This window comes from Herpailurus yagouaroundi, unplaced genomic scaffold (genome assembly GCF_014898765.1).
Source record: "Herpailurus yagouaroundi ecotype Mexico unplaced genomic scaffold, PumYag 185, whole genome shotgun sequence".
In the NCBI taxonomy this organism is placed as follows: Eukaryota; Metazoa; Chordata; class Mammalia; order Carnivora; family Felidae; genus Herpailurus; species Herpailurus yagouaroundi.
Genome location: NW_024412416.1, coordinates 2,906,310 through 2,927,378, shown reverse-complemented (window position 1 = coordinate 2,927,378; position 21,069 = coordinate 2,906,310). Strand labels below are relative to the sequence as shown.

The 21,069-nt window shown below is 52.3% G+C and overlaps 1 protein-coding gene across 1 annotated transcript in view; it reads left to right on the top strand.

The window, feature by feature from the left end:
• Positions 1–20,105, top strand: part of EFL1 (elongation factor like GTPase 1) — a 94,433-nt gene extending 74,328 nt beyond the window's left edge. Inside the window, exons 11-13 of the mRNA XM_040493495.1 lie at positions 3,234–4,216; positions 11,720–11,904; positions 19,162–20,105. Of these exons, the coding sequence (XP_040349429.1) occupies positions 3,234–4,216; positions 11,720–11,904; positions 19,162–19,350 (1,357 nt within the window). The 3' untranslated portion in view covers positions 19,351–20,105. The remainder of the gene's footprint in view (positions 1–3,233; positions 4,217–11,719; positions 11,905–19,161) is intronic.
• The last annotated feature ends 964 nt before the right edge of the window (positions 20,106–21,069 follow it).

Below are 21,069 nucleotides of genomic sequence, written 5' to 3'. Positions count from 1 at the left end.
CCAGTATTAAAAGCGCGCCAGACTGAACTATAGCGGGTAGGGGTTACATGCAGGTTACATGTTCAGGCGGTAAGCATTTTCAAGAAGGGACTAGAGTAAAACCCGGGATAGTGGTTCTATTCTTGGGGTTGGGGGAAGGCATGAGGGTCCTTGGGCTGCTAACGTTCTGTCTCTCGACTTGAGTGGTAGTTTCCGTGGGTGTTTACTTTGTGGTCACTGACAGGTCTGTACATTATTGTTGTGTCACCTGTTCCACAGGACTATAAAATTTTACAATTGTACCTACATTAGGAGTATACATAAAACTCTAGCGTCTTTTAGCTCTCATAAGACAGAACCTGCCTTCTAATACATGAGCTCCCTTTTCGACTTTGACACACATCTTCAGAAATCCATCACGTGCAGGAGCGGGAGACAGGGGACACCCTGTCGTGTCCGGGCCAGAGAAACCGTCACGGTTCTTAGCAACCAGATCTCAGGAGCTCAGAGATGGCAACATCTCCAGGTGGTGGTGATCAGAGACGGCAGGAAGTTGCGGGCGGTCAGAGCCTGCTGTGTTCCCGTGGAGGCAGGGGCCGGCTCCGCGTTGCCCGGATTTGGAGGGCCTTTGGCCCCGAGGTGCTCTGCAGGTGGGACAGGATGTGCACCCCCCTTTCGTGGCGCGGAGTGGTTCTCAGCAATCTCAGAGGTGATTACTGCAAGGGGCCTCTTGGGACCCCCGGAAACCGAAGGCCTGACGAGACTCCCAGCCCTTCCTACGTTACAGTACGAGGAAAAAATGTGTTTGCTGTCAGAGTTGCGGTAGCTGTCGCAGTTCAGTTCTAAGAATAAGACCATATTTTCTCTAAATAATGATAATGTTAAAAATATCGTCCTGTGTCAGAGGTTTTTACGTGCTTTCATTTTTTTTTTTTTTTAAGTGAGGAATGGGTATTCAATTTAATTGAATGCGAATTTAGCATTTTTACAGATGGTTCCTTAGATTGGTTACTCTATTTGACGTTTTCAGTATGCTGTATTATTTTAACAGATCTCCTAATACAAATAAATTTTTCTGCCCTATGATAAAAGCTACTTCGTGTTATGGTGAAGTATTCCTTTAATGTGCTGTTGACTTTGTCACTACAGCATTAACTGGGAAGAGCATGGGTTCTGGGGTCAGACCTAGCTTCGCCACCGACTAGCTCTGTGACTTAGAGTGACTTCGTCTTTCTTACCTGGTTTTCTCCTCTAGACAAGGAGGATACTAATATACCTACTAAAGATAAACTACCTGTAAAACAGCACACTGTGTCATATGGAATAAGTGATTAGTGAAAAGAAACAGTGCACATACATCCTTTTTTTCCCCTTGTTATTTCAGATCTTATATCTGAATTCTTAGGTGAGGTTGAACTGCGGGTTTGTGTATGCTGTCTTTGTCAGGTTCGAAGAGGAAAATATATTTTATTTCATTTCTTTAATACATGAAAATGTGTAGGGCACATCCTGGTTTACATAGGAAGCACCAAATACGTGTTGATGTGACGTTAGCTATCGTTTTTATGAGTAGGCACAGCATCTTGAATAAAGTGGTACTTTTTTCTATTAAGTTTTGTGTTTTAATTCCAGCGTAGTTAGCGCACATCGTTACGCTAGTTTCAGGTGTACCATATAGCGATTCAGCTATCACTTTTGTTACTCAGTGCGCTCATCATGACAGGTGCACTCTTAATCCCCATCACACATTTCACAAAGATATTTCAGTACAATGTCAGGAAGACATCCATCCCGTATCTTCCGTAACGATAAGAGCATTGAAATGAGCTAATCCTTGACAGTGAACATGCTCACTGGCAAAACCAAAACCTTTCTCGGGAATAATTTTTTTCACATTGTTAATTTCCTCCACACATTCTGGTCCATTCAGGTTTCCTATTCTAAAATCAATTAGATTTGGTTGTACCTATTTTGGTAACATACTGTTTTTAGAAAACCATCCATTTATTGAGTTTTAAAATTTAATCAAAAAGAATAAAATCAAATAAACCAGATACCTGCCCCAGATCCCCAGAATGTTCTACAGAAACCAGAAACAAATCTAGAAGCAAATGCGACCATTTCAGAAACTCTTAGTATTTAGTTGTCTTACTGCGTAACATTTCCCAGAGAAAAGCATTGGTCCACGATCCCAAGATTTCATATGACATGTATGTGTGAACAGACACACATACTTGCACATGCGTTTATGCACACATCCATCTACACTGCCAGTGGCAGTGCCTTAGAGCCTTAGTGTTACCTGGGAATGAAGTAGACACAAAATAAAGAAAGATTGGGTGGTTTCATTGTTTTCCGAATCCACGCCCATTTCCAGAATCTGCCCACCGTGAACTTATAACTCATTTGGAAGAAAATGCGGCATGGAACTCTACTTGATAGCATGTGGAAAAAGGGCTTTCTGAACTTGGTATTGGACCGAGGTGCAAGACTCTGTGGCCAATACAGTCGTCCCTGGCCACACGTGGTCATTTAAAATTAAAGCTAAGTGAAATTAAAACTTCGGTTCCTCAGTCACACAGCCACGTATCGAGTGCTCCGTAGCTACGTGTGGCTATTTAAATGTAATTTAATTAAATAAAAAGAAAACTTCATTTCCCCAGTTATAGTAGCCACATTTCAGCTGTCCAGTCATCACAGTGCAGATACGGAACATTTCCATCGCTGCAGAAAGTTCTTGTTCAAAGTGTCTCTCTAGACAAACTCCTGGGTCACGCCAGCCTGGCTGTGAGCATTTATCAAAGCCAGATCCATTGTCAGGACTTGACTAGGTGTCCTCAAGTTCTGTGATTCCTTGTTTAGAGTTGTACTCATCGAGCTTTTCTTCTCCTGGTTTTTAAATTGGCAAATCATATTTTAAAGAATTCATATGTCAAATCTTACGAAACTATTTATTTTCCGCTCAAAACCATATTATCTAAATAGATGGTTGATTTGTTTTGAGAGCGAACAAAGCGGTGAAATTCTTATGTATGCAAAGAACTCCCTGAAGGTCTGTTCCCGTTGGAGGTGGTCCTTTCAATCCGAAATGAAAGTGGTGTTTGAATTTTGATAGAATGTAAAGGACCGATCTTTCCTAGTAAAATAATTTTCATGTTTCTCTGCTTCTTCAGAATCCTCATTGTGTCACAGTTCTGCATGGAAGTTTTGATGCCATTTTTATTGTAACCTTGTTATTTCTCTTGAATTTGTAGGTTTGCGAAGATTCAGATCAGCGTGTCTGAACCGATTATTCCATTCAGGGAAACAATTACAAAACCGCCAAAAGTCGACATGGTCAATGAAGAAATAGGCAAACAACAAAAAGTTGCAGTTATCCACCAAACAAAAGAAGATCAGAGCAAAATCCCGGAAGGAATCCAAGTTGACTCTGATGGGCTCATCACCCTAACGACCCCCAACAAGCTCGCCGTGCTCAGTGTTCGAGCCATGCCCCTTCCAGAAGAAGTCACACGGATCCTGGAAGAAAATAGTGATCTGATTCGTTCTATGGAGCAGTTGACATCCTCTTTGAATGAGGGCAGAAATACTCAGACGATCCACCAGAAGACCCAAGAGAAAATTTGTGAATTCAAAAGAAAACTAGAGCAGCACCTGACAGGGAGAAAATGGAGGAACGTTGTTGACCAAATCTGGTCATTTGGGCCAAGAAAATGCGGGCCCAACATACTCGTAAATAGAAGCGAAGACTTCCAGAACTCAGTATGGACAGGCTCAGGCGTCAAAGCCTCCAAAGAGGCCAGTAGATACCGAGATTTGGGCAACAGCATCGTGAGTGGTTTCCAGCTAGCAACCCTCTCTGGCCCCATGTGTGAGGAGCCTCTCATGGGCGTCTGTTTCATTCTGGAAAAATGGGACCTAAGTAAATGTGAAGAACAAGGGGCAAGTGACAAACATAATCAAGAGCGAAGGGACGTGGTACAGGAGGCACAGGCGGAAGGTGAAGCCTGTCCCGGCAGAGGCGAAAACGGGGGGCCGCAAGCTGGCGGCTCTGAGCCCTCAGAGCAGAAGACATCCCAGAGAGGAGAGTCTTCGCTCACTGACTGCTACGGACCCTTCTCCGGACAGCTCATTGCCACCATGAAAGAAGCTTGTCGCTATGCCCTGCAGGTGAAGCCTCAGCGTCTGATGGCAGCCATGTACACGTGTGACATCATGGCCACCGGTGACGTTCTTGGTAAGGAAAAGAGGGTGAGGACCGAGAGGTCTCTGTGGTCAGAAAACTCAGACTCACTTAATTTTTGTTTTTGCAGAAGCTGCATCGTCATCTGGGTCACTAAAGCACTAAGGGCTCTGAAAGCCTTAAGTAGTGAAATGGCAATGGGGGAGGAAACACGATTACCAAAGATCTTTTCGTTTGCAGCAGACAGGCTCCTTCCTGTTCCGACGGTCTCAGGCCTAAGGTTTGACGTGCAGCGGTGTTCCCGAGTGAGTGGCCCTGTCGGTCCAGGTAGGCAGAGTCTGTCTGGAAACCATCAGAGAGTGAGGTGACATTCTTGCACACCTAAGGCAAAAGGCCGTCTGGAAGTGCCGGGTCCTTTCGGGAGAAGAAGAGCATCGGGGGCTTTGTTCACCACTGACCATTCCGTCAGATCCTCCTCCCGACTTTTCTGTCTCTGGAACGTCTCTGGGATCCCTGGAGACACACAGCCCTGGCATTTAGTAGCTGCTTTGACTTTTGACTATTACTTCACGGAGACTTTGTTCACCTGTAAAAAGGAAGATAACCGACCAGAGGCTGTGAAGATTAACCCGAGAACACAAGTCCGTGCTTTAGAGGGGTGCCTGGCCTGCGGCAGCTCTCCCGTGAGAGAGGCGGCTCTAGAACCGTCTTCAGGGGCCAGGACGGCGCTGGGGAGCTTGTAGGTTCCCTCTGAGGCCCTTTGAGTCAGTGTGTGCTTAGTTTACATTCTTTTTAGTAAGGTTCTTCTGCTGATCAGTTCCTAAAAACAGGCATCTAACTCGTCAGGGTATTTTTTCTCTAAAGAAATTTGGGCTTGCATCCACAGTAGGGTTCCTACGAGACGGGCCAAGCATCCAAAGCAGCGTTTCGGAAGCAGCGGGGTTGAACAGTTGCAGGGGGTTGGCCCCGCAGGACCGCCCGCCTGGAGCCCGTGTGTGCCACTGCACGCGTGCACGGTGTCTGCAGGGTGACAGGGAGCATGTGATGTGTCTCGGCCCCGTTTGGGCCAGCGTATCGTTATAAGCTCATGGGATCCGTGCGTTGGTGGAGGAACACCAGTTGAGACCATTCCCGGACGTTATTCTTCGTTTTCACCAAGAGTTTTCTTGATTTGCGGAGGCGGAGGCGGAGGTGGAGTTGGAATCGGGGAACCGTGCAGGAGACCTGGCTGCTCCGGTTACCCCGGCCCTGCCACGAACCACCGCCACCTGAATGCTTGCCTCGACGGGCAGCTCACAGCCTGTCCCCTGAGGAAGCATCGTCTTCCCTCTGTGGTCGCCTGCTGGTCTGCGGCCACGTGCACTGCCACGCGCCCCCCGCGCGAGCACTTCATGCGCCCAAGGAGCACATGAGTTTTCTGCTCTATGTCCCTGAGAAACCTCTCCGGAGCCTTCAGCTGATTTTTCACGGTGGGATTTTTGGTGCCCTTTCACCGTTCCCGGGGCTGTCCTTCGGGGCACCCCTCACTTGCTCCGCACCCGCTGGAGAGCAGCCATTGATGCCAACCGGCGTGGGCGCCACACGGCCCCCGGCGCGGTAGCGATCTTTCAGTGGGATTTAGCCACCGCCCCCTGTCGTGAATCCCTGGGAAGCCAGCGTGAGCCTCGTTCCCGTTTCAAGATAAGTCACGTCTTCCCACCCGTTCCCCAGAAAGCAGAATCCGAAGTTTGGCAACTGACCAGACCGTAGAGATGACGGAGTCCCGCGAACGCGTGTGTTTCTGTGAGCACCGCACACATCTGGGCAGTGCAGTTTTCCTCGGGCTTCTCACACACCCAGCAGTACAGGGAGGATTCTGGGAAGTGCCAGCACCACAGCTGTAACACACGGATTGTGTTTTCACGTGTCTGCTCTCGTGAGAACTGAAACTCAGTAAGGGGTGAACTGAGTGGGTGGGTGGAGTGAGTCTCCTTCGTGTCTGTAGGTTCCCCCGACGGTCATCTTGCCAACCGTGTGGAAGTAAGCTGAGGTTGGTGAGGTTTTGTGTCAGAAAGTCCATGCGTCTCCAGACGCAAGTAACTCCTGCTCGCAGAAATATGTACAAAGCTCTATGATGTTTTCTTAAAACACTGCGGGGAATTGGCATATGGCTTCCTAGTCTGCAGTTTATAGAATCAGTGTTTTTATCCCCCCAGAAGTTCATTTGTTCCTTACCTTTTGCCTGTACTTCAGCACACCTCCCGTCATCGATAATTTCTCAAAAAAGACAAGTTCTTTAGGGCTGTGAGATGTGACCCTGGCCCGGGAGACGGAACCCATTCAAGAAGGCCAGCTGCCTGCTCATCAGATTCCTGGGGGTCCTGGGCCCCGGTGCGCTCTCTGCTGTGATTGTTCGCCCGGCCCGTTTGTCCCCTGTTCTCCCCAGCGAAGAGAATGCAGGAGACGTGGATACCAGGACGCCCTGCTTTCCGGCGCTTCTCTGTTGACGCCACACTCATTTCTCCACGCTGTGGGCACGTCTCAGCCTTATTTCCAAACTAACGCAGCCGACCACGCTTGGTGTCGTTCATTGGCCCTTTTATTTGGCGGGCTCAGCTGGCTCTGGTTTTAACAGCCCTTCTTCGTCCGTCGTGCGCGCCTTCCTACAATAGGCCAGGAGGGCGCAGCAACCTGCCCGCCTTGACCCGACACATTTATTTTGGAGCCACTGTTGTATTTTGGGGTGGGGAGGATCTCTCCTCCTTTTTCTGTCATTGGGATCATTCATGGTTGGTATTTCTCTCTCATTACTCCTGCAAGGAATTTTATCTTAGGACTTGTTATCCCAAAACTTGTTCTCCTTCTCCTCCTTCGTGCATTTGAAATGACCCACCTGGAAGTGTAGGGTCCACGCACATCTGTGCCTATCCCTCCGCCTTCCGGACTCCTGGGGTGATAATAGGAATGCACGGTTCCTCCCCAGATTGCCGTCTCTCCTACATTATCTGTTTGGAGTGGCATCTGTCCGTTGCTTTCTGGCCAGGCAGATTTTCCCACCTAACACCTGAAGCCAGAATCCGTGGTGGCGTTCGTCCACTGAAATTCCAGGCGGACCGTCGCGTCTTCCCTGTCGAGCCCATGCTCTGTGCCCGCCTTCCCGTTTCCATTAGGAGTTCACAGGACCCTGCACGTGACCAGGCAGCCCCAGGCCTGTCTTCCTCCTGGCCCTGTCCGCCTGGCCGTCAGACTGCGTCCCGGCGCTTGGTAGGAGGAGACGTACCTTGATCATCCACAGGGCTACTTGACCCCCCTTCTCTCTCGGGAGCAGAGTTAGTCTTTGTCTGGCCGCCTCCAGGTCACTGTCCACTGCGCTGTAGGTCCTTCTGGCCCCTCCGAGGCGGTGCCCTCTGCGTGGACTGCTTAGTCCCGGGCTCTCTGTCCCGGGCGCTCTGGCTGGCGTGATACATCTATCCCCAACCAGCCGGCTGCCACCTTACAGAGACCCCGTGTTTCGATTTGGTCTGGAGTCATTTCCTCCAGAGTCAGTTGGAGGCCCCGCTGCTCAGGGTTGGGGGTCTTCTCTTAAGCCCATTTTGGGTTGCTTCAAGGGGTCCTTTGGTAACGATAGCCACTTTCTTGTACCCAAGGTCAGTACAGCCTCCTGCTCGCTTTCTGCGCTTTTCTTTTTCTTTCTAAATCACCGCCTTCATCCGGAACAAGAAACGAGGAGACCTTGGTGACCCTGAGGCCTTTGCTTCCTGCCCAGATACTCAGACATCTCCCAGACTTTGTTGACGGATGCTTTAATTCTCTAAGAATTAGCACAACGTGAGAGACAAATTCAGGTCTTTCTTATTGAGCAAAATGAGTGTTCTTAGTCTCTCTTAAAAACTGAGTTCTTTCTACACAAGGTGTTAAAGCGAGACATCGTCTGTAGGTGGTCAGAGTAGGGCGTTCTGTAGAAGGACAGAAGCCTGTCCTATATCCCTTCATCGGGGGAAATGGGCCTCTTCACTTACAAAGTCTACTTTCTCAAAGGCCCGGTTCTGTTCTCATTTTTCACCCATGAAAAGTGCCCTTCACTTAGCGGACGTTAGAATTGGTTTGTGTTGTCACGTTCATATTTCTTCTTCTTTCATTCTTGGCTCCTCACTGTTTTTATCTGGCGGTGACATCACACGTTCCTGCTGGTGTTGGAGTTTCCGCCTTCTGTTTTCACCTGTAGGGTACGCGCTCATGTTGCGAGAACATACGTGCCTTGAGGTGTCAGGGACAGTCTTAGTAAGTGCCATTGTTTGCTTTTAAAAGCCTCCTCTGTTCCAGACTTGGGGTCCCTTTCCCATTTCATCAGCCTTTCCTAATTCACTTCAACAAAGCGTACTGACGTGTGTACGTGCCCACACCGTGTTGAAGCACCATCCCTGCCCCGAGAGAGGCTTCAGGCGACAAAGCCTCATTATAGGAAACAGCACGGCTGAATTTAGTGAATAAATGTGGTCTTCCAGCGAAATTTTATGAGAAATTGGGATTAGCAGAATTCGAAACAGGGTAGACTTTTCTAAAGTGATACTTCTTTGAAACGGGCTTTGATGGGTGGAATAATTTTGAGTTGAGCAGCTGAGTGTGAAATTGGCCTTCTTTGTACCACGGCACTGCAGACTGCCACGGAGCTTGCAGGGAACCCGCTCCGACTCGGTTTTATGGGCACTTCTGTTCCGCATTACCATGCCAACGCTGGCTGGTTGGGTGGTTGAAGCCAACAGTAGTAACACTTTGCGTTAACCCACACGGACCTGTGTCTTGTTACATTTGGGTCCTCACCCGGTCACCCTGATGCTGCCAAAGTATTTATTAGCCTTCCAGCCTCCTGTCAACTTCGGATCTGGTCATCATGCCTTCCGGACCCTTACGTTGCTGGTGACCGTCGTGAGGACACGCAGCCGCAGTCAGAACACGGACGCCCGCCTCAGGACATCTTGCCAGGGTGGGCATAACTTGTTGCTGTGCGTTTCCTGTAAACTCGTGGCTGGATTCATCTGCACAAGAGCGGCCGGCCCGCCTCCCCCACTCTGTCCACAGTACGCTGTAGCTCATGTTTGGTCAAAGCCCATCTGTATCCTGTCAACCACACGTGCCTGATTTAGCAGTCTGGTCGCTCTGTAACAAAAGGAAGAGAGGTTAGCGCGACCTGGTTTATAAGAAGTGCCCACCAATTTCTTTGTGTGTTTTAATTGAAGCTACACCGCAAGGGCCACCAACGATAACAGAAACCACAACATAAAAGAAGAATCTTCCTCCTTGAAAATCAACCTGTCATTTTCCACTCTTTTACAGTCTTTGTCTGTAATAGTATGTTTCACATAGCTGTAACCTTATGGTGGAAGCAGTTTAATGTTTTGCTTTTTGCATTTATTACTTCTTTTAAAAGCGTGCTTCCATTTGGCCACTTAGTATTCACAATTTTCATTTTAATCTATGCATAATATCCAATCAACTTGTTATGCTGTAATTTACTTCCCATCATCCCCAGATTGGAAATCCGCATTGTTTCCTGTTTGTTTACCATAAGAGAAAACATTGCTGTGAACAGCTGCTCCCGTTCCTCAATTTTGGAAAAACGAAACGAAACATACCTTTAATTGCCGAGCTCCCAGCTCTAAGGATTGTAGAGTCTCCAGACCAATCTTGCTGCCCATCAGAGAAGAAAATATACAGACGGGAATATGTAGTGCCATGAAAGAGATTAGGAGCTCAATGGAGCCCACATGGCGAAGAGGCCCTTTTGATCTTAGTGTACCACAGGAGACTCGGACCAGGTGGTTCCAGATGGGCTCTAACTCCGTGGAGTTGGCCGAGATGCACCCTAGATTGGAGAACTGTGCCCACAGCGTGTGCCGTGGCAGCGAGTGCCCTACCCCGGCTTAGGGCAGAGGGTCCGGCCCGCATGCCATGGAGTCTGCGGTCCCCGTGGAGGGTCCGCCCCATGTGCCGTGGGGTCTGCGGTCTCGGTGGAGGGTCTGCAGCTGTGGGATCTGCGGGCCCCAGAGCTTGAAGTGAGGGGTTGCTGCCGGGTCACAAAAGGCCTTGAATTTGGGTCCAGACGTTTATCTGTTTATCTGGTAGTCCAAGTCCCGCCCTGATCAAAACTTCGCATCGATTAGACTTTTTGTTGCCATCTTTTTCCCAGTGGATGCTTGTGTCTTGGTGCCTTCGCGCAGCAGGTGCACCGTGACTTTTTGTCGAGTGCAAGGACAGGTGACTGACCAATAGTGGAGCAGGTGCCCTGGTGGAGGGGAGGCCATGTGCTCAGAGGCCGCAGGGTCATGGGTCCTCCTGGATGTGGCTACCATAATTTCCCCGCTGGAACAGTGGCCAGTTTGGAGGGTCTCCGAATGCATCCAAGCATCGGACACAGCTGTTGTGAAAGCCAAGTGCGTTTGGAAGGGTCTCTTTATAGTGGTTTTCCTTTGCTCAGTGATCCATCCCTAGGCCTCAGTTTGGGGATTTCGTTTTAGTGGAATTAAAACTGAATGGCCAAGAATTACACGATGAATGACATTCGGTCTCAGTTGCAGTAACTGGTCGGAGGCCCCTGGCCTGACCCACGCAGGAAGGGAGGGGCTGCGGGCCTCCATGGTGGGGGCTTACGCCTGGGGGAGACGGGCCGTCTTTCTTGCGCTCTTCTCGGCCAGCCAGGCAGCCGAGACTCCTTTTTCCAAGTGGCAGGTGAGCAGAGGCCTCAGGGGATGTGCCTGCCGGCCCCGCAGGTTCCTCACAACCGTGTGTGGTTTTCAGTTGTCTGTTCTTAGCAGAGTTGGACCCCCTCATGGCTAAAAGGATTCTTGGAGCACCGGAGGGACCCTTCCAGAAGCCGGCCTCTGTAGCGGGGAGACCTCTCCCTCCCGAGTGGGAGGCGGCATCGGGCCTGACTGCGAAAATGTAGTTAGCCAAGAGAATGTGCGGGCATTCCTGTGATCTGGGTAGACCTTGTCATCAGACGGGAAAGATGCCACACACGGTTTCCAGGGGAAAAGAAATAACTTAACGCCACTTACGTGTTAACCAGTTTTTAAAAACGTGACCAGACATCTCTGCGTGTTGTTTTCATTTCTAATATCAAAATGTTACTGTGTCTGTTCCTTGCTTACTGGGCCCAAATAGCCTCACGCTGTTCTCATCAAATCAATAATGTGTCATAATTACGAGTATTTCAGTGTGTACAAAGCCCAGGCACACTCGTCCCCTTGGGTTTCACACCCGGAGACTGACCGTCATGGGGGATGTTGCATCAAAAGGTCCTTTTCAAAGCCGCCCGCTTCTCAGGCCGTGTGAGGGGTCTGCCCTTCGGGCAGTGCGGTTTGGGGTGGTTTCGCCTTTCGTCTCCGATTTTTTTTTTTTTTTTTGTCGCGTTACTTTTAAACACTTAAGAAAAAAGTTTTCATGCTTCTGTAAACCAGAATCCTCGGGAGCGCCGTTTCTCACGGGTGGACTGTTACAGGGAGCGTGAGCGGTCGCGTGTCTGTGTGGCTCGGGACGTGTCACCGGTCAGTGAATTTAAGAGCCGTGTTGCTTTCGCAGGTCGGGTCTACGCGGTCTTGTCCAAGAGAGAAGGTCGAGTGCTTCAGGAAGAAATGAAAGAAGGGACGGACATGTTCATCATCAAGGCGGTGCTGCCCGTCGCCGAGAGCTTCGGCTTTGCTGACGAGATCAGGAAGAGGACGAGCGGCCTGGCCAGCCCGCAGCTGGTGTTCAGCCACTGGGAGGTAACAGCCCAGCCCCGTCCCGCCTCCTCAGGCGCCGGCGTGCTCCCTGCAGATGACCCCGAGGGTGGCAGCCACCGCCGGGCCTCCGTGGGGCCTCCGCTCAGTCCCTCGCCCGGGAGAAGGCACGGGGCTGTTCTCCTCCGAATGGAAGGGTCCTGAGGTTACGTGGGGCCTGTGACGCACACATACACACACTCATTCTTCACTTTTGTTTGACGCAAAAGTTAAGACGCAGAGCGTTTGATCCTGCGTTTCCCTCTGAAGATAGCGGTTAGAATTTTAAGGGAAAAGTCACAGACATGTTGAAAGTGAAGCTCTCAGGAACTTTTCTTCCAGGGGGGAAATACTTCGGGCGTTTAGAGGGGAACGGTCGTGTTGGCAAGGAGCAGCTCTAAGCTCCCGTGCGTTCTGTGGCCCTCAGTCCCCACCGCGGACTCTGCGGGTTTCCGCGACTTCCGTGCGCTGTGGGGTCAAAGGGTCCATCACAACCCCTCGCTGTCGGTGTCGGTAAAGGTGGGCAAAGAGCAAACCTTACCCGCACTTAAAACTGCAGACGTGGGTCCGCGTTGCTGGGGGAGAGGAAAAGACGGTGAAGACATCGTTGTTTCACTTTTGGGGTTGGGCGGGGAGGGTACTCACACGGAGTAGGGAGGTCAGACCAGCCTCCCTGAGCAGGTCCTGGAAGGAGAGCTAGCCGGGCACGGAGGAGGAGGGCGCCGCGGGACAGGCGGGCGAAGGAGAGTGGAAAAGTCTGGTCACCTTCCAGACCCGTCTCGGGTCAGGAGGAGGGTTTGGAAACTACGGGATGTAAGAAGAAGGGCTGTTTTAGGAAACGAGCGTTTGTTGTCACTTTGCAGGGAACAGAAAGCACGGCCCACGGCTCCCTCTCCCGGGGAGGCCCGTGCCTAGTGGGACCAGCGCCGGCTGTGCTGCCACAGGTTCGGGTTGCAGAGACCCCCTCTGCCGCGTGCTTGGGCAAGCCGGGGGGGCCCCCAGAGTGCGGCCCGCCCCTGGGATGGCGTGCTGACCGTGCAGCCTGGTGCCCGACCGCGGGAGGCTCCTGGTGCTGTGGACGCGCTCGGGGCTCTCTCCTCTAGCCCTGCCGAATCACGACTGTTTACGTCCGGTGCCAGGTCGTCCCTTTTCTCACTTTCTGTAGCCAGACGGGCCCCTTTCTCCAGAGCAGGATTTAAAGAAACCGTTGAAGTGCGGGTAAGGAAGGGGAATGTGGTAAGTGAGGGAGAACTTCCTTTTTAAAGTGAATTTTGTAGTCAAGGAAATCAGCACTTCAGAAAGCCGGACTTTGACGGCAAATCTAGTTTTAATTGGGCGGTTCCTGTCACCTAAACGGACACCAGGGAAGTGGCTGTCCAGAACTGGCAGTTGTGTCTGCTTTTCCTAAAAAAAAAAAACAAAAAAACAAAAAAAAAAAACGCACATCCGTAATGCTCGAAAGAACCACGGTTAATGTTCTGGTGTAGTCTCCTTTTTTTTCTTTTCATCAGTACAGTCTTCATCTTAACAGGGATTTACTATGAAATTTTCTTCATTTTGTCTCTTTGTCTAGAAACTAAATGAAGTTTTGGTGGTTTTATCGGTTTATATCAAAATAGGTATCATTCATTCCATGTTTCACCATGTAAAAAACAGGAGGTCCAAAACATTTATTTTTTTTTAATTTTTTTTTTTAACGTTTATTTATTTTTGAGACAGAGAGAGACAGAGCATGAACAAGGGAGGGGCAGAGAGAGAGGGAGACACAGAATCCGAAACAGGCTCCAGGCTCTGAGCTGTCAGCACAGAGCCCGACGCGGGGCTCGAACTCACGGACCGCGAGATCATGACCTGAGCCGAAGTTGGACGTTTAACCGACTGAGCCACCCAGGTGCCCCCCAAAACATTTATTTGTTAATTTCTGAACTTAAGTGGGTAGTAATTTCCCACTTACCCAAACTTGGAGCTTTTCAGCTTTGTTTTTGGCACTCGATTATTACAGAGGAATAAACACCAGTGAGGGATACAAAGAACGGATTTGTTCAAGCAACTTCTGAAGAACTACGTCTGTAGTGAGTCTATTAGGGATGATCTTACTGGAACGGTCTCCAGAGTCCTCCCCCATGTGTTTTAGGGACCAGGCGTGATTACAGGGCAGTGCAGCTGACATTTAGAACCGAAGGGGGGTTTATCCCACTTAGAGCAGTGACCTCGAGAGGGCAAAGCACTGTCTTCATCGGTGCTGCCGTTCCTAGAACCTCCCCAGAACTTGGAGCTCACCCGTCCGAACATCTTGCCGATGACAAGGTGTCCGTCTCAGGAAGGTGGCCTTGATCCCACCAGTGACAAGGCCGGGTTCTGGTATGTTTGACGAGAACAGAGAGAGTGCAAGTTCGTGATCCCGGGGGATCCCGTGTGTGGACAGACCCAAAGCAGGGATTCAGAGCTGTCGTAGGGGCATCATGATTGGAGGAACTGGGTTTCTGAATTCACATATCCTGTTTGCTAAAAATAAGTGATCGTTTCACAGTCGGCCTTATCCCTGAAAGTGGTTTTATAAAGCACATTTTTAAAACTCTACGAAGTTTTCATTGTTTCCTAATTGGCAAGTAAGCAGGTAAGACTGTTCTGTGAAAACCTTCTCAGAGTAGATTGTCTTCTTCTGGGGCAGGGGCCTGGGCGGAGGGGACTCCCTGGTGGGGGCGGGGGGGTGCGGGGGCTCGCTTGCAGGGGCTCACCGGTGGGGGCGGTGGGGGCTCACTGGCGGGGGTGGCAGGGGCGGTGGGGGCTCACGCTGGGCTGGCCGAAGGCGGGGGCGGGGGCCCAGGCTGCTCCAACTCCTTTGTCAGCACGTGGCTTCTGCTGAGGGTCCAGAGTGGCTGCTCTCCCTCGAACCACACGTCCGCATCCCAGGCGGGAAGAACAGGGAGTGGGAGAATGGGAAGAGGAGGGCGCGTGCCCTCCCTGCAGGGACGTGAATGTCTAAGTGCCCACCGCCAGTCGCGCGGCCACATGTCACAGCACCCGCCTAACCAGGAGGTTGGGGAATGGAGCCTGACTCATCAGGAGTCAGCAGACGATGGCCCGTCACCTGTTCCGGTGAATGAAGTTTCCCGGAACACGGTCGTCCCCATTCTTAGACGTGTTTTCTGTAGGTCCTGTCCAGAGACCGTGTGGCCTGCACTCTGGTTCTTTACAGAAAGAGTGTGCCTCCCCTCCTCCTGAGCCTGAAATACCTGTTAGCAAAGAAAACAGGAGGAGAGATACTTAGGAACAGCAGGTTCTTACCACGTAGGCAATTTTTGTTAACGTGAAAACCACGATGACTTTTCCATCTGCTTTTTCTCTCACTCACAAAAGAAAGGCCAGAAATCTTACGTACTTAATAGTGGTTGTTTTGTTTTGTTTTTTTTTTTAAATACTAGTTTCTGTCTTAGTTGGTTATTAAAAGTCAGTCTCTTGGTAAATTTAGAGACGAGCGCGGTCGAGAAGAGCCCGCTCCAGTTTTGTACCACCGTCTGCCGGCCCCCTGCCACCTGTCCTAGTCCCCACTCCCGACAGCTTCAAATCTGCGAAAGTCTTGAAAACGACGTTATAATTAAATGTCATTGATGTGATCGTTTTTGGCTGTCTCCGTCCTCCCCCCTGGTTGGGTTTAGAAATAACGCAGTCGTTGAGCTCTGGCTTCTCGCTCCAAGCCACTTTCTTCCATTTGTGTTCTATCACACCATATAATTTACAATCAAGAGCTTTTGAGAGAAAGTGCTTCAAAAAATAGAGAAAATAAAATTACAGGCATTTTCCATGAGGAAACCTTTGAAGTCAGCAATCTCATAATTTCTGGGTTTTACCCCTTCTGTGAAAAGGGAAGAAAAGGAGCTAATAACAGGCACAGAGAGAAAAATATTCCCACCCAGTGGAGTTCTACACGCATGTCAGCACAACCTCAAGCCTGGCTGCTCGATGCCGAGACCACGTGGGGGGCGGGCTGGAGTTCACCCGGGGTGAGGAGGCCGCGGCTCTGAGCACAGCAGCGCTGAAGAAGTTCATTCCGGACGCGGTGTCTCCCACCCGCCAGCCACGGTCCTCGCGAGAGCTGGGCACAGACCTGAGACGGGGCTCCCCACGCGCTTCCCTTCTGGGCTGTTGTCCCCTTTCCTCCTCCTCTTCCTCTTTCTGTTTTTGTTTTTAATGCCCAGGACAGCAGCTGGCACTTGGGAGCCTTCCTTCCCGTGCGCTAGAAAATGCCGTCCCCTCCAGGCTGTGGGGCTGCAAAACAACATTCTCGCTGTGGGCAGATGAATTCTGGGTGAACCAGTTAGAAAATAGCACCTTTTCTTCCAAACTGATGCGAGCTCTGCCCTGTGGCCTCGAGGGTGCCGTTCTGTAGCGCACGGCCCGGTGTGGGCACCCGAGCCCCCCGGCGAGGGGCGGTCTGGAGCGGGACTCCAGAGGACCCCAGGACGGAGGTGAGTGCAGAAGGTAGGCTTCGAGTCTACCCTGGATTCTGTGCGGAGGGCCACACAGAACGGGACCTTTTGAAACTCCTGGTCTTACCGGTTTTGAAACAAGGACCGGTCTGAGTCTGGTGTCTCTCAACTAGCATAGTTCACTTGCTGCTCTATACAAAACGCGTCACTTTAGGGGCGCCTGGGTGGCCCAGTCGGTTGAGCGTCTGACTTGGACTCAGGTCATGATCTCACGGTCCGTGGGTTCGAGCCCCGCGTCGGGCTCTGTGCTGACAGCTGGGAGCCTGGAGCCTGCTTCGGATTCTGTGTCTCCCTCTCTCTCCGCCCCTCCCCCGCTCATGTGCTGTCTGTCTCTCTCTGTCTCTCTCAAAAATAAATAAACATTTATAAAAACGCATCACTTTGTAAATAGGATTAACAGTTTCTTCACCACTACCCCCCAGACCTGCTGAGAACATGCAGCTTCTTTATATGCTCTGATGGGCTTATGTGACGTGAGGGGAGGACGCCAGTAACCAGCTTAAAACTAGTCTCCCGCAGCGTAGACGGTCTGTGGACGACTGCCGGGGGTACGTTCCGCTTCCCGGCTGTCCCCCCAAGGAGAGGGCTTCTGTGGCCGCGCGGTGCGAGGGAGAAGGGGGTCTTCACCAGGAAGCGCCACCGGGCCTGGCGTGGGGCACCGGCTCCTCACCAGACACTTTTTTCCGTGTTTGGTAGAAGTCGCCCTCGTGTGCGAGGTGGAGCTTCATCGTGGTTTTGATGTGCGTCTCCCTCGTGACTAATGACCAACGTCTCTTCGTGGCCTGCTGGCCATTCGCACATCTTCTTTGGAGAAAGAGCCCTTTGAGTCTTCCACCCGTCTTTCCATGGGGCTGCTCGTCTTTTCTGCTGGGTTGTAGGAGTTCTTTATCCTGGACGTCGAGTCTGTTACTTTACGGGGTCTTCTCAGCGGTTCGCTATTTAACCTGCCTGCCGAGGTTCTTTCTTTTTCATCCTTCGGTCTGAATTTATTTCTAGGATTTCTAGCTCTTACTTTTTTACAGCTGCCTCATGTTTTATGGATGCAGCGCCCCCACACGCCCCTTACTTCTTGGAGAATTTTTAAGTGAACTCTGTAACTCTCTGTCACTCTGTCACCTCTCTTACTTGGTTGCGAATGCTCCCTCTGTTGAGTCTGGTTACTGTTGATTGGGGTGGGGGTTTCTGTCGTGCCCTGTGCGAAGCCGTCTTCAGTCGGGTCTTTCCTCCCCCCCCCCCCCCCCGCGTCACCCTGGGGCATCCCCAAGTCACCTGTCCCTCCCAAGCGCCACAGCTCCGCAGCCGCTCAGCTCGGCGCCTTCACCAGGGCGGATGGCGCAGGACCACGGACACGGGCCCGGTACGATCCGTCCCGCCCTCTGTCCCCCAGTGGTAGCCACGGCCCAGGGCACACGTGGTTCTTCCAGCTTCAGAAAGAGGGCCTGGGCTGTGTGGCTGGGGCCCGTCCTGAGCGGGCAGCGGACCTGGCCTGGCGCCCTGTGGGACGCGGACAGGGGTTTTACCCCCATTTACTACCGTGGGCTCCCCTCCTCCTCCTCCTCCCGGTTCACAGACCAGACCCTTCCATTTCTGGAGCTGAAGAGCATCTACTTCCTTTTCCGCCATTTCTAGATTTTAAATCGAAAAGCGTTAGGATTTGAGGCCACTTAGTAAATACCACCCCTTTCTTTCCTGAATTGAGAAACGAGGGAAAACGACAAACCGGATAAGGTGTGTGAAGGCCAGACTCTCACCTTCGTTACCTGTCAGGCTGACCTTGGAGAGTGTGGTCTCGACCGTGGAGGGTGCGGAGCCCCTGCCGCCACATTCCCGAATGAGACCAGCCAGGCCGTGGGGCTCCTGCCGCAGGGCCGGGTCAGGGCGGCTTCCGTAAGTGACGCGGAGGGACGGGGTGGACTGTGCACTTCTCGTGGAGCGGGGAAGAAGGCCCTTGTCCCCCGGTCCTCTCTCTTCTCACACTTACCTGTCACATCCTGGGGGAACCCTTGGCGAGGAGGCAGAGACAGGCCACGGGCGTGCGGCTCGTGGAACCTTCTCTGCCTGCAGGAAACTGTCCGCCCCCTCTGTCCTGGACCTCAGGGAAGTCTGTGTCCAGCGTGGCCATCGCTGTGGGCCTCGTGACCCGGCAGCCGCTCATCCCAGAGGGGCTGGCCACCCCCACGTCACTACTTACAGACCAGCCCCGCCCCCCGCCGCCCCCCTCCCCGGGGCCCCCAGGCTCTGCCCTCTCCCTCCCATCAGGAGGAGGCTCCCCTGGACGTGTCCCCCTCACCGTGAGGGCGCCAGCAGGCGGGGGCCCAGACCAAAGAGGGAGGACGGCAGTGCTGACTGCCGCTCGTCCCGACAGAACACGGGCCAAGCGGCCCGGCTCACCGGTCACACCGCGGAGTTTGGGAGCAAAAGCTCGGCGTGACCGGAAGTGGGCTTACGGGCGTTGGTCTTTGCTGGGGACGAAGGCAAAGTGGAGGAAAAGACCCCGCCGGTACCCAGATGCATCCGAGCGAGAGGGGGAGCTTTTCCGTCACGTTATTCAAAGTTAAGAGTCGCCCTTGTTCCTCGGGGTGACGTCGTGCACCTTACGGGTTTGTTGAAGCTGCTTCCCTCTGCTCCCTCACGACTGTTCCCTGCCCTTCCCAGCATTGGCTGTTCGCGGCCTAACTTTGGTTCCTCGGCCTCGCGCTAGGAATCCGGCAAGGCTGTTTGAACTCCAAGTGTGCTTGCCTGACCTGGCACGTTCTGTCCCCTTCTCTCCCAGGTCATCCCCAGCGACCCCTTCTGGGTACCAACCACCGAGGAGGAGTACTTACACTTCGGGGAGAAGGCGGATTCCGAGAACCAGGCCCGGAAGTACATGGACGCCGTGCGTAAGCGGAAGGGTCTTTACGTGGAGGAGAAGGTGGTGGCGCACGCGGAGAAGCAGAGAACCCTCAGCAAAAATAAGTAACCCCGTCCCCGGCAGGGCCTCCTCTTGGGAACGGAGGCGTCACCCCAGGCCAGACACTGGGAGAACCTCTCTGAGCTCACTGTCAATAAAGTTGATGCTTATAAGTATTTTAAAGAGGTGCGAGAGAACGTGTTTCCCAAGTGGTTTTGTTGACCCATTCTGGTGCGAGGCGAGAAGTTCCCGGCGTCCCGCGCCCGGGGGAGCTCGCCCCGGCGTGGTCCTAACTGATTCCCAAGTCAGGCCGCGTCCTCGAGAGGCCGCTTGCAGTCCGACCCGGTCGTAGCTGACCCTCGCCCTGCTGGTCTGTGCGGCCACGCTGTCCCGTCCGATTGGCGCTGGCCTCAAACCTGCTTTCGCACTCCCTCGTAAATCACATCGCTCGTGTTCAGATAGGTGTTGGTGAGAGTTAGGCCGTAGGCCTGTTCTTTAGAAAAATAACTTCTGTAACTTCCTCGGTGGTTTCCTGTTAATCTTCAGGGACGTTAGCTAACGTGACGAGATTATTTCCTTTATTGCCAACACTCTTAAACCTCCTCGGTTGGGCCCTTCGGGGAGATCTCCTGGAAAGAGCCAGTCCGATTCGGCAAAAATAGATTTTGTAATTTTTGATGCTTGCTGCACTAATAATTTTTATAGCCACTTAAAAGAAGGATTCTCTTTCAAAACACGTACGACGATCAGATCAGACTTTGTTTTTGACAGGCTTTCAGTGGGCTTTCTTCCCATACACTAGGTCAATAAACGAGGTCCTCATACTAGTTATGGAAACGTTATCTCTGTTCGTTGGAGCCATGGCCTAGCTGGTCGACGCTAACTGACCCCGACTTTGGCGACGGTGTGGCTACATAAGTCACCGTCAGTTTAAGCTTACCAGGTACAGATACTTGAGTTAACTCAGGAGAGTTATTCCGGGCATCGGTTTATCTTGAAAACTTTGATAGGGAGGAAAAGCTGGCACGTCGATTGGCAGCCTTCGTAAACAGCACCCTTCCGAGCGCCACACATGCCGTGAGAAGTACTCTGGGACTCTGCCCCTTCCCGGCACTCGCTCATTTCGCAAGGAGGCGCAGCCCCAGACTTGGAGCTCTCTCCGCGGTCCCGTGGGGCCCTGCCAGACGCGCCGGCACGGGGGAGGTGACGCGGCACCGTCCCCACGTTGAGGGAGACGGTCACGAGTGGTCAAGTGACCCCGGAGAAGCCGGCCGGGGGGGTGCGGCCAGCCCCCCGTGTGAGTCGTCCACCCCACGTGCGCGCCGTGGTGCCCCCCCCCCCCCACTCAGGAACCACGTCCCTGTGCGGCAGGTGTGGGTACCGAGACCCGTGTCTTTGCTCGCTCGTGCCCCGGGGCCGTGCCCAAAGCCTAGCCTCACTGGCAGCGGGAGTGTTCCTGTTCTTACGCAGGTGGGGTGTCTGTAGTCAGTTACGGGCAGGCCTCGGGCAGCGGGGGGCCACCAACCCAGGACCCTCGCTCCTGGAGGACTTGGCATTGATGTCTGGGGACAGCCGTCCTGCTCTGGGGACGGGCACCGGACAACATGGCTGTAATGCCTTTTCCCCATGACCCTGGAGCACAGGCGGGCCAGGGGCCGGGGCGGGGAGAGAGGCAGAGGGACGAGCTGCTTGGGTCAGTGTCCATAGATGTGAGGGGAGATACCCAAGTCCTGTTGTGATCCCTAGGACACCACACACACACACACACACACACACACACACACACAC